The sequence below is a fragment of the Cheilinus undulatus genome, linkage group 19 (genome assembly GCF_018320785.1).
Source record: "Cheilinus undulatus linkage group 19, ASM1832078v1, whole genome shotgun sequence".
Lineage (NCBI taxonomy): Eukaryota > Metazoa > Chordata > Actinopteri > Labriformes > Labridae > Cheilinus > Cheilinus undulatus.
The window spans coordinates 1,095,825-1,108,681 of NC_054883.1; the positions used below are offsets into that span (position 1 = coordinate 1,095,825).

Sequence of the window (12,857 nt, forward strand, 5' to 3'; positions counted from 1 at the left end):
TCCCTCCATCTACAGTCCACAATATCAACAACAGACTCAGAGAATCTGGAGAAATCTCTGAGAGCAAGGGACAAGGCTGAAGGGGCCCTCAGGGGCCACTGTATTAAAAACAGCCATGATTCCAGAAATCATTGTCTGTCAACACAGTTGGCTGTGCCATCCACCAATGACAGTTAAAGCTGGATCATGGAGAGAAGAAGCCATATGTGAACAGGATCCAGAAACACCTCTGTCTTCTCTGGACCAAAGCTCATTTACATGGTCAGAAGAAACATGGAAAACTGTTCTGTGGTCAGCGGAAACATGGAAAACTGTTCTGTGGTCAGAGGAAACATGGAGAACTGTTCTGTGGTCAGAGGAAACATGGAAAACTGTTCTGTGGTCAGAGGAAACATGGAAAACTGTTCTGTGGTCAGAGTAAACATGGAAAACTGTTCTGTGGTCAGAGTAAACATGGAAAACTGTTCTGTGGTCAGAGGAAACCACAGATGCCGTGTCCTGTTGACTAAAGGGGAGAGGGAGCATCCAGCTGGTTCTCCTGGCTCAGGTCTAAATCCTGCATCTCTGATGGTATGGGGTTGCATTAGTGCCTATGGCGTGGGCAGCTCTAACATCTGGAAAGGAACTATCAATGCTGGACAGTAGAGAGAGCTTTTAGAGACACATCTGCTCCCATCCAGACAACGTCTCTGTCAGCAAGACCATGCTAAACCACAGACCACATCCATCACAACAGCATGGCTTCAGAGGAGAAGAGTCCAGGTTCTGAACTGGTCTGCCTGCAGTCCAGACCTTTCACCAATAGAAAACATTTGGGGACTCAGAAAAGGAAGAAGACCCAGGACTGTTGAGCAGATAAGAAAGAATGGGACAACATTCCTCTCCCATCAGCTGGTCTCCTCACTTCCCAGACATTTGCAGACTGTTGTTTAGAAGAAGAGGGGATGCTACACACTGGTAAATATGGCCCTGTCCCTACTTTTTTGAAATGTGTTGCTGCCATTAAATTCAAAGTGAGCTCTGCTCAAAATGAGGCACAGGATGTAGCATTCAGACCAGACAGTGTAGAGAGGTGGAGGAGGGCTCAAATCACTGCGTCATCAGTTCTAGACACGCCCTCAAACGGGTAGCTCAGTTGTGGCGGAAAAGCAAACCCCCTGCTGTGCTGGGCTGCCGTGCCGAGTCAAACCACGAAAATGCCATGAAATGGAAAAGTCCCATCAGTTTAACATCTGATCTGTTGTTTCTGTTCTAGTGTGAATCAAATATGAGTTTATGAGATTTGACCATCACTGACTTCTGTTCTTTACACAGCGCCCCAACTTTTTTGGAATCCCTTAACTAGTAAGTAAATCGTGTTTTTCTTTAAACAAGGTTGATTAAACCAACTGTTGTCATCTACAGCAGAGATCTACAACCCCTAATAAATGAACATGTCTGTGTGGGTTTAAAACAAGTGTGTAGGTATAAAGTGTGACCAGCAGGGGGAGACCAACATCTGCAGCATCTGTGTTTTTAATCTGTTTTTACACATTGTCAACAACAAAGACAACATTTTATTACAACTGATTTATAAAGATTACAAAAAGTTTATTAACATGTTTAATAAAATGAAATACTGATGTTTATCTGATGTCAGGAAGTGATGTCATCACTCTGGTTGTTAGTCCACGTGTCAGGGTTTAATCAGCCAATCACAGTGAGGATTTACTCGGTAAACATCCAATAGCAGGCAGTCAGGATGGAGGCGACGCTCATCTGAGAGGGAGAGGTGGGTTTTAATATGCAGCAGTATTTAGATAAAGATTTGAAACAGCTTCTGCTGTTGTTTTTAGTGCGATCACTCACTGATGTTCCCTCCCACTTCATACAGGTGCTGACCAGGTGAGCTGAGAGAGAGAGGGGACATGATGAAGAGATCACTTCTGGTTCTCATATTTCTGCTGTCTTAGAGCGCTCGTTTTACCTGTTGTTACACTCGAAGCGGGCAGCAACATCTCTGGCCGTCATCTGTCCATCCAGCTGTATCGCCATGGAAACCTTGGTGTGTAGGGGGGCATGCACCCGGATAACATCTTCACACAACTCTGTGATCTACACAAACACACAATGACATGATTCACAGCGTACCATCCTGATACGGTCCAAGAACGAATGTCTCCAGGTTAGGGGGTCTGACAACAGTCTGGTCCATTTATTCAGTTCCCACGTCACTAATACACAGAAACATCTCACCTGGTGTCTGTTTGACCTGGTCTAATGCTGCGTTCGATTGTACCCGGAACTCGGAAAGATCTGGGTCGGAAATTCCAACTTCCGAGGTAAATGCGTTTCATTGCGTAAGCTTGAAAAACATGGCTGGCCGCAGTAAGCCGATGTTTGTTTGGATGTTTTTCAAAAATTCCTGCTGGGTAAATATATTAGCTACTTGAGGGAGAGAGAAAGAGAAATGTCAAATGCTGTAAGTACGACTAGAACGCACCAGCGAGGGGAGTCCTGCACGTGTCATTGAACTTATATGGGCATCAAAGTGAGCTGTGCAGAGGCCTGTACTAAGCTGGATTTTCTCTTTATATCTCTTTATATCCATTTAATATCCATGTAACTTCAGGGTTAACCCTGGGGATTCCATCCTACGACGCTGGTTCACGTCTTACCGGGGTAAATCACCATGGTAACTTACTCTGAACAGCTAACCTGCTCCAGAGCAGGTTATATTCTGGATAAGGTTGTTATGGTAAACATAACAGACCTGGCTTAACATCTAGGTTGTAAAACAAACAGCCTAAATAAATAAATATACGTCTACAGGTAAGCTTTGCTGTTGTCACAAATTATTACGATATTATTACGTCATTCTTATCGGTCTGATATCATTACAGACGAGCCCGATAACATTTATATTTTTGTGCTGGCATTTGTTTTCTTTCTCATGAGACTACACATTCCGAAACAGCAGGTGGCGCCGCAGTACAAGTAGAAAGCAAAGAGTAGAAAGAAGTCCTCGACAGATCTTATAAGTCACTTAAGAGTCATCATCCTAATGACGTTAAAACGAAGCGGCAGCAGTCACTAGCCTCAGCCGCGGGCGTTAGCAGGCATTGAAAACTGCAGAAAGCTTGCCAGAGCCAAAAGGTGCAACGTTATAATAACAAAATCAGTGTGACAGTCTCCTGATCCATCGCTACTTTCATAGACGTGTACCTGCCTGCTCTGTTTGATGTGGTTTCATTCAGTCGATCCACGTTATGAACAGAAGTTTAGCCACAGACCACGGTGGACTTTAAATTCCTAACTATCTCTGATATGACTTATGTCAGTGCATATTTTAATCTTTATGTAAAACATCAGCTTAAGCAAAAACAAACAAACAAAAAAACCCAGACCCCCAAATATCTCCATTTGTTAAGCATAGCAGCCTGTTATCATTTGGTTTTATGGGGGAAAACCGTCTGTCAGTTGTTTGTGTTTGTTGTACTTGGTACACAAATGTTTAACTAAAAAAAGTTAACTGTAACAACAGTTATAAAGTCAGAATGATTCTTTGTTTTTTGAAAAACACGAGTGATATTAGTTAAAATTGGTTATAAATATCTTTGCTCACTACATATTAACCCCTTCTTACCCCCAGATGTGCATAAACACATCAAATAAACTTCTTTTGTTAAATCAACAATTGAAAAAATATATCGGTTATTATCGTTTATCGGCCATCAGGAGTAGGAATTTATCGGTTATCGGTATCGGTTCAAAAAAATAGTTATCGTGCATCACTAGTCTGATGGATGGTTGATCCATCAGAAAGTCCACTTTAAAGACGGGGACAGAATGGGAAATACTTCTGCAGACAGATTAGCACACATTTCGCTGACATGGGCGCAATCTGATTTTCTGCCAACACATCCAGGCCCTTCATGTTGGAGGCAGACCAGAGGTTCCCCTTCACCAGAAGCTCGCCATGTTTCTTTGGTATATAGGCAACCAAAACTCTTCGAGAGCTATCAGATAAATTCAACGTCTCGCAGTCGACAGCTCACCATGCCATTCTGGAACTTCCTCCTTCATCTCCTGGCCTACAGAGCGTGGCCAGCGGCATCATAGGTGCCACTGATGGATGCCATATCAAAATCCAGAGGCCCATCATCAGAGGCGGCTACTACCTGAACTGGAAAGGTTTGTACTCTGTTCTCCTTCAGGGGATAGTGAGCCAGAGGGGAAAGTTTGAGGACATTTTTGTGGGACCACCAGGGAGGGTGCACGATGCACGGATGCTGCGCTCGTCCACATTTTACAGCACCTGGGAGGACAAGATGGGAGAATACCAGCTGTTGGGGGATAGTGCTAACTGTGGGAATGCCTACCCTTTTGTGGTTACACCAAAACGCGACAACGGAGCCCTGTCAGCAGAGGAACAGGCAAGAAAGCTACAAATAAGCCGGGGCAGAGGGATTATGGAGCAGACCTTTGGCAGGATGGATAGTCAGTGGAGGGGAGTGGACATTGTTGTACTGACAATTATGTCAGCTTGCATCCTACACAGTATGTGCACAGACCCCGCAGGTGTGTGCGAAGAGCATCCACAGGGCTTCCCAAGACGGGGTGATGAAAATGAATAGACTGCACGACTAGATGGTGATGGCAGCTAGACATGTTTTGTTTTTGCTTTGAATCTGTCAATGAATGGTTTTACCAGTATGTTCTCTTCTAATCTCACAATAAGCTTTTAGCTTTATGTGAAAAACATCCAACATGTTGTGCATCTTCAGTATCCATGCATTCATCGCATTAATGACCAGTAGAAGTTCCACTGTTGTTGAAGTTTGACATTTTATTTAACAAATATGAAAGCACATGTACTGTCATTGCAAACATTAAGTGTTTGACTGTGCTTAACTTTGACATTGACTTTGAAAAAATAAAGCGCTTAAGTGCATACAAAAGTATGAAACAAGAGTGATATAAATATCAAATATATATAATCTCCTTTTATCTCATATTAATACCAACAGTAGGTACAGGAAACACCACATTAAAATATCAATAACATGTACCAGAAAACAAAAACAGGGCACACAATGCAGTGCAAACAATTGAACGTTCTTCTTTGGGTAACTAATTCTTCTCAAACGAAGGCCGGGAGGCTTTCATGTGGTTCAGCATCTCCTCATGTCTGCGCTGGGATGCAGCCTCAGATTCACGAAGAAATCCCAAGAGGCTACTTTCCTCTTGGCGACGGGGACGACATGGAGGGCCTGAGGAACGACTGGCTGACCCTGAGGAAAGGCTGGCAGAAGGCTGCTGTGGGTCAATGTCCAAGCCATCAGAGCGCCCACCACTGGAAACTCAGTATCATGGTGCCCTCCCAGAAGTTGCTCCATGTCGTTGTAAAATTGAAAGCGCAGTGCCCCCTTTCCTGTGGTGTGGTTGGTATCTTTAATTTTCTTGTACGCTTCCTCAAGCGTTCCCCGTTTCTGGTCCACTCTGTCAGGGTCAAAAATCACTTTAAAGTGGGCTGTCAGCTTGGCAGCCATCTCCTTCCACAAGTTTTTTGATCCCTTTCCCGCCTTCACCCTGGCGTTCAATTCTCTCAACGTTTTGGGCAGCTCACCTCCGTCCTCTTCCAGCTTGTTTCTCATCAAATCGATGATGAACAAAGTCTGGTCTTTAGTGAAGCATTCACTGTGAGGTGGAGCAGGCTGTGGCAGGCTTCTCCTCTCCCTCTTCATCTTCCATGGGTTCGGCTCCCTCTTTGTCATCAGCCCTAAACATGTAAACAGATGAAGGTGATGGCACTGATTCAGTTCAGTTAAACTTCTTAGCTGCTTTTGTTATTAATCTGTGCGTTGACACATAAAAATGCTATAATAGAGCTGCAACAATTAACCGCTTAATGGACGACTAACCGATTATTAAATTAATCTCCGGCTGTTTGTGTGGTTTTTAAAAAAAAATCGATTAATTGGTTTGAGTCATTTTTGAGAAAAAAATACAAAAAAATCTCTGCTTTCATGTTCTTAGATGTGAATATTCCCTGGTTTCTTTACCTCTTTTTGTCAGTAAACTGAATATATTTGAGTTGTGGACAAAACAAAACATTTGAGGATGTCATCTTTGACTTTGGGAAACACTGATCAGCATTTTTTAAAACTTTTTCTGCCACTATATGGACCAAACAACAAAGCGATTAATCGAAAAAATAATAGACGGATGAATCAATTGTGAAAACAATCCTTAGTTGCAGCTCTAAATGCACGATTATAAACATGAATGAAAACATAATAGCAAAGACACCCACTTCGGGAATTTTTTCCACCACTTTTCATAGTAGCTGGTCCCTCTCAGAAGAGACCTGGAGGACCTGCAGCTACCTCACGTCTACAGTGAAACAGTATAATCAATATTTCACTCACCAAGTGACATGATTTCAATCTTGATTGTGAGCTGCTGGTCAGTATGGGCTGAGATTTGTGCCCCTAGAAACTGAATTTGAATAATGATATTGAATTTGAATAGCATGATTTGAATTTTAATTTATTTTCTTGAAGCTGAATTTATTTTCTTTGAATTGAATTTATTTTCTTTGAAATTGTATTTTAATCACTTGAGCATTCAACTCCATATATTCCTTAAATTCAAAATTCAAATTCAGTTCTACAATTCCATTTCAGTTCAGCGTGGCGCACCGTTTACGTCATCCACTTACGTGAGGAAGAGTAATCGAGCACAGATAGCTCTCAACTGAGAAGGACTGCTGAAAATAAAATACAAGAACTGAGTGGAGCTGGCGTCTTTTCCATGATGTCTCAAGACCAGGGGCGCAATAATCAGGTTTGTTTTAAACTTAAAATTATTCTTATTTTTTGCCATTAACAGGGATAAAACACCATGCAAGTCCTAACATTACTGTAGCTATTGGAGCGAGTTAACGGTTCAGTGTAGCTTCAGTCAGTCTGCGCTATCGGACAGTCATTCCCCTGGTTCATGCTCACCTGTCCAGTAACAGGTGCTACTGCAGCTGTCAGTCATTCCCCTGGTTCATGCTCACCTGTCCAGTAACAGGTGCTACTGCAGCTGTCGGACAGCCAGTCTGTCCCGTTTCCTTTCGTGCAAAATTACTAATAGTGATTTTTGAGTGTGATGGCACAATATGAGCAGCAGGTTTTTGGGAATTGAACGTTTTATGCGCGGTTACCACAATCTTGTACTGAAATCTTTCTCGCTCGTTTCCTCTCTGTCACTCGTTTCCTTGGAAACGGGACAGACAGGCTGTCTGACAGCGGCAGTGCACCTGTTACTGACAGGTAAGCGTGAACAGGGGGAATGGCTGTCTGACAGCGCAGGGTTTCACATCAGTGAGAGGGAGTTTTGCCGACAATCTGCTCACTTGACTTAATTTCATAAAAGTTTTCTCTCTGTGATCAATAAACTACCGAACAGTCTCCTCTGGCGTGGCGTTCCTCGCTCGTTACGCTTCGTCATTATTTAAAAGCCTCATTCATACACGGAGCACAGAATAGCAGAATAATAACTATTTCAAGTGGCGTTAAGGTAAGTTGGCTGTTTTAGAGGAACTACTTCCACCACCCTCCCCTTCTACTTCAATAGCTGGGCTTTACATGTGCAGGAGGAAAATACTGTAAGCCAGCTATCCCTGTCAGATTGGCTGAAGCTATGCAGAACCATATTAATAATAATAATAATAATAAATTTTATTTGTAACTCACTTTACATTTAAAGAAAATCCTGCTACAGGGTTAAAAACATGAAAATGTTAGTAGCTAGCTCTAATAGCTACAGTAATGTTAGGACTTACATTGCGTTTTTTTTCCCTGTAAACGATGATAAATATGAATAATTTGAAGTTTAAAACAAACCTGATTATTAACTGAGAGGGACTGCTGAAAATACAAGAAGAAGAACTGAGTGGAGCTGTTGCCTTTTCCACAACGTATACGAGAATCTGTGCTCGATTACTCTTCCTCATGGAAGTAGATGACGCAAACGGTGTGCCACCAAGCAGCAATCTTCAGTCAACTTGTCCGGTCTGGACATGTTAAACAGCCGGGTTTTACAGTAGAAATAAACTGGTTTACAGCCTAGTTCAAACACCAAACGTGTCTCATTAGCTAGTGTCTTATTGTGCTCCCATTGTACGGGGGGTGAATTTTTTTGAACCACGATTGTTTGGATTATATTTAGGATGAAAGCTGATTGGCGCGTCTCATTTGATTGACAGATAGCTCGGCAGGCAGAGGCTTCCTTTCTGTCAAGCAGAATACTAGCTAGCTAGCTGACAGGAAGTCACACTTAGTGGGCGGGACATTAGGTTGATCCAAAGTTCGGTTGAGACCACGATTTTGATATGGAAGCCTCTGCGGATTGGCTTCAAGAGCCGTTTGAGTCCGCCTATTGTAAGCAGACGACTGACATGACACGGGGTTTGTCCAATTCTTTCTACAGTCTGTGGGCGCCACGCTGAACTGAAATAGAATTGTAGCGCTGAATTTGAATTGAATGAACTGAAATTGAATTTTTTATTTTTGAATTTAAGGAATATATAGAGTTGAATGCTCAAGTGATTAAAATACAATTTCAAAGCAAATTAATTCCGTTTCAAAGAAAATAAATTCAGTTTCAAAACATTAAATTAAAAGTCAAATTATGCTATTCAAATTCAATATCATATCCAAATTCAGTTTCTAGAGGCACAAATCTCAGCCCATAGTGGAGGTAATAGGTGGTAGGGTCAGATGCTGCTTGGTACATCACACAGTTGGATGGCTGGGTCTTCTCTTCATCTAAATACAGGTTGGAGTTGTGGTCTGAAAATACTTAAAGAGAGAGAAAAAAAACAAAATCAAATCCAATCAAATCACTTTTATTTATATAGCACCTTCTTATACAAGTAAATGGAACTCAAAGTGCTTCATAGATTCACGGTTTCAGTCAGGTGAAGTGCAGTTCAAAGTGCAAAAGTGCAGATTAAAGTGCTACACCATTTAAAACAGTGGTACAAGATACAGTAAAATGTTGGCCTTGTCCTTTCATACCCCTTATCCGTTTTAGAGAATGCTTGTTTCAACATACACAGCATGCTTTTTATTCAGAAAGTGTTTACAGAAGCACTAACCAACGAGTTAACAACAACAAAATGAATGTAAAAGCAAACTGACTGTGTTACCGTTAGACACGTTAGAAACCGTTAACGATAGATAAGTGCAGTAATTATTATTACTTCCATGTGTCAAAACTGCCATTTTCTGGAGATAAAAACTACATTATTGCTAAACATTATAATTATAGGCTACTGCAGTTTAAATATGGGAAAAACAATATTCAGTGTAGGGCCTACAATATTTTGAACACACTTCAGTAACGTTACCGTTACTGTGTTTTTTCATCCCTACTACATACACACAGAGCTTTTTAAATCACAGATTAACAGAGTGGGAATGGAAATGCCACTACAAAGTAATCCTACACTTTTAGCAACACAAATGCAAAATTAGACAACATATAGAAGTAAAAGTTGAGGAGAAAGTGACTCTGTTTACCTCTCACGGTGTGCAATGCCATTTTGCAATGACGTCATTCCAACCGACTCGGGCTGCTTGGATCCTGCCCGAAATCCGAGTCAGAGTCCCGAGCTCAAGGGCCATTCTGTTGCACTTTTCCGATTTGGAGGTCAGATTTATCCGAGTTCCGAGAACAATCGAATGCAGCATTACTTATAGTGTATTTCAACTCTGAGCCTACAGCCTTCAAAGGATCCAGACATTGAAGGACTCAACCTTTAAAGGATCTAGCCTAAGGACCCAAACTTTTAAGGATGTAGTTGATAAAGAATGCAGTCTTTTAAGGATCTAGCCTAAGGACCAACCTTTAAAGGATCTAGCCAATGGACCCAACTTTTTAAGGATCTAGCCTAAGGACCAACCTTTTAAGGATGTAATTGATAATGAATGCAGTCTTTTAAGGATCTAGCCTAAGGACCAACCTTTTAAGGATGTAGTTGATAAAGAATGCAGTCTTTTAAGGATCTAGCCTAAAGACCAACCTTTTAAGGATGTAGTTGATAAAGAATGCAGTCCTTTAAGGATCTAGCCTAAAGACCAACATTTTAAGGATGTAGTTGATAAAGAATGCAGTCATTTAAGAATCTAGCCTAAAGACCAACCTTTTAAGGATCTAGCCTAAGGACCAACCTTTTAAGGATGTAGTTGATAAAGAATGCAGTCTTTTAAGGATCTAGCCTAAGGACCAACTTTTAAGGATGTAGTTGATAAAGAATGCAGTCTTTTAAATATCTGGCCTAAGGACCAACTTTTAAAGGATCTAGCCTATGGACCCAACCTTTTAAGGATCTAGCCAATGGACCCAAAATTTTAAGGATCTAGCCCAAGGATCAACCTTTTTAGGATCTAGCCAATGGACCCAAAATTTTAAGGATCTAGCCCAAGGATCAACCTTTTTAGGATCTAGCCTAAGGACCAACCTTTAAAGGATCTAGCCAATGGACCCAACTTTTTAAGGATCTAGCCTAAGGACCAACCTTTTAAGGATGTAATTGATAATGAATGCAGTCTTTTAAGGATCTAGCCTAAGGACCAACCTTTTAAGGATGTAATTGATAATGAATGCAGTCTTTTAAGGATCTAGCCTAAGGACCAACCTTTTAAGGATGTAATTGATAATGAATGCAGTCTTTTAAGGATCTAGCCTAAGGACCAACCTTTTAAGGATGTAGTTGATAAAGAATGCAGTTTTTTAAGGATCTAGCCTAAAGACCAACCTTTTAAGGATGTAACTGATAATGAATGCAGTCTTTTAAGGATCTAGCCTAAGGACCCAACCTTTTAAGGATGCAGCCTTTGAAGAAAACAGTCTTCTAAGGATCTAGCCTAAGGACCCAACCATTTAAGGATGTAGTTGATAAAGAATGCAGTCTTTTAAGGATCTAGCCTAAAGACCAACCTTTTAAGGATGTAGTTGATAAAGAATGCAGTCCTTTAAGGATCTAGCCTAAAGACCAACCTTTTAAGGATGTAGTTGATAAAGAATGCAGTCCTTTAAGGATCTAGCCTAAAGACCAACATTTTAAGGATGTAGTTGATAAAGAATGCAGTCATTTAAGAATCTAGCCTAAAGACCAACCTTTTAAGGATCTAGCCTAAGGACCAACCTTTTAAGGATGTAGTTGATAAAGAATGCAGTCTTTTAAGGATCTAGCCTAAGGACCAACTTTTAAGGATGTAGTTGATAAAGAATGCAGTCTTTTAAATATCTAGCCTAAGGACCAACTTTTAAAGGATCTAGCCTATGGACCCAACCTTTTAAGGATCTAGCCAATGGACCCAAAATTTTAAGGATCTAGCCCAAGGATCAACCTTTTTAGGATCTAGCCTAAGGACCAACCTTTAAAGGATCTAGCCAATGGACCCAACTTTTTAAGGATCTAGCCTAAGGACCAACCTTTTAAGGATGTAATTGATAATGAATGCAGTCTTTTAAGGATCTAGCCTAAGGACCAACCTTTTAAGGATGTAGTTGATAAAGAATGCAGTCTTTTAAGGATCTAGCCTAAAGACCACCCTTTTAAGGATCTAGCCTAAGGACCCAACCTTTTAAGGATGCAGCCTTTGAAGAAAACAGTCTTCTAAGGATCTAGCCTAAGGACCCAACCATTTAAGGATGTAGTTGATAAAGAATACAGTCTTTTAAGGATCTAGACTACTAAGGACCCAACCTTTTAGGGATCCAGCCTAAGGACCACCCTTTTAAGTATGTAGTCGATAAAGAATGCAGTCTTTTAAGGATCTAGCCTAAGGACCACCCTTTTAAGGATCTAGCCAATGGACCCAACCTTTTAAGGATCTAGCCTAAGGACCAACCTTTAAAGGATCTAGCCTATGGACCCAACCTTTTAAGGATCTAGCCTTAGGACCCAACCTTTTAAGGATGCAGCCTATGAAGAAAACAGTCTTCTAAGAATCTAGCCTAAGGACCCAACCTTTTAAGGATGTAGTTGATAAAGAATGCAGTCTTTTAAGGATCTAGACTACTAAGGACCCAACCTTTTAAGGATCTAGCCTACGGACCCAACCTTTTAAGGATCTAACCTATGGACCCAACCTTTTAAGGATCTAGCCCAAGGACCCAACCTTTTAAGGATCTAGCCTGAAGACCAACCTTTTAAGGATCTAGCCTAAGGACCCAACCCTTTCAAGGATCTAGCCTATTAAGGACCCAACCTTTTAAGGATCTAGCCTAAGGACCCAACCTTTTAAGGATGTAGTTGATAAAGAATGCAGTCCTTTAAGGATCTAGCCTAAAGACCAACCTTTTAAGGATGTAGTTGATAAAGAATGCAGTCTTTTAAGGATCTAGCCTAAGGACCAACCTTTTAAGGATGTAGTTGATAAAGAATGCAGTCTTTTAAGGATCTAGCCTAAAGACCAACCTTTTAAGGATTTAGTTGATAAAGAATGCAGTCTTTTAAGGATCTAGCCTAAAGACCAACCTTTTAAGGATGTAGTTGATAAAGAATGCAGTCCTTTAAGGATCTAGCCTAAAGACCAACCTTTTAAGGATGTAGTTGATAAAGAATGCAGTCTTTTAAGGATCTAGCCTAAAGACCAACATTTTAAGGATGTAGTTGATAAAGAATGCAGTCATTTAAGAATCTAGCCTAAAGACCAACCTTTTAAGGATCTAGCCTAAGGACCAACCTTTTAAGGATGTAGTTGATAAAGAATGCAGTCCTTTAAGGATCTAGCCTAAAGACCAACCTTTTAAGGATGTAGTTGATAAAGAATGCAGTCCTTTAAGGATCTAGCCTAAAGACCAACCTTTTAAGG

At 41.0% G+C, this 12,857-nt stretch overlaps 1 protein-coding gene across 1 annotated transcript in view; it reads right to left on the reverse strand.

The window, feature by feature from the left end:
- Positions 1-1,606: 1,606 nt before the first annotated feature.
- Positions 1,607-12,857, reverse strand: part of LOC121527643 (rho GTPase-activating protein 18-like) — a 34,391-nt gene continuing 23,140 nt past the window's right edge. Inside the window, exons 12-14 of the mRNA XM_041814669.1 lie at positions 1,967-2,094; positions 1,849-1,889; positions 1,607-1,758 (exon numbers count right to left, since the gene is read on the reverse strand). Of these exons, the coding sequence (XP_041670603.1) occupies positions 1,676-1,758; positions 1,849-1,889; positions 1,967-2,094 (252 nt within the window). The 3' untranslated portion in view covers positions 1,607-1,675. The remainder of the gene's footprint in view (positions 1,759-1,848; positions 1,890-1,966; positions 2,095-12,857) is intronic.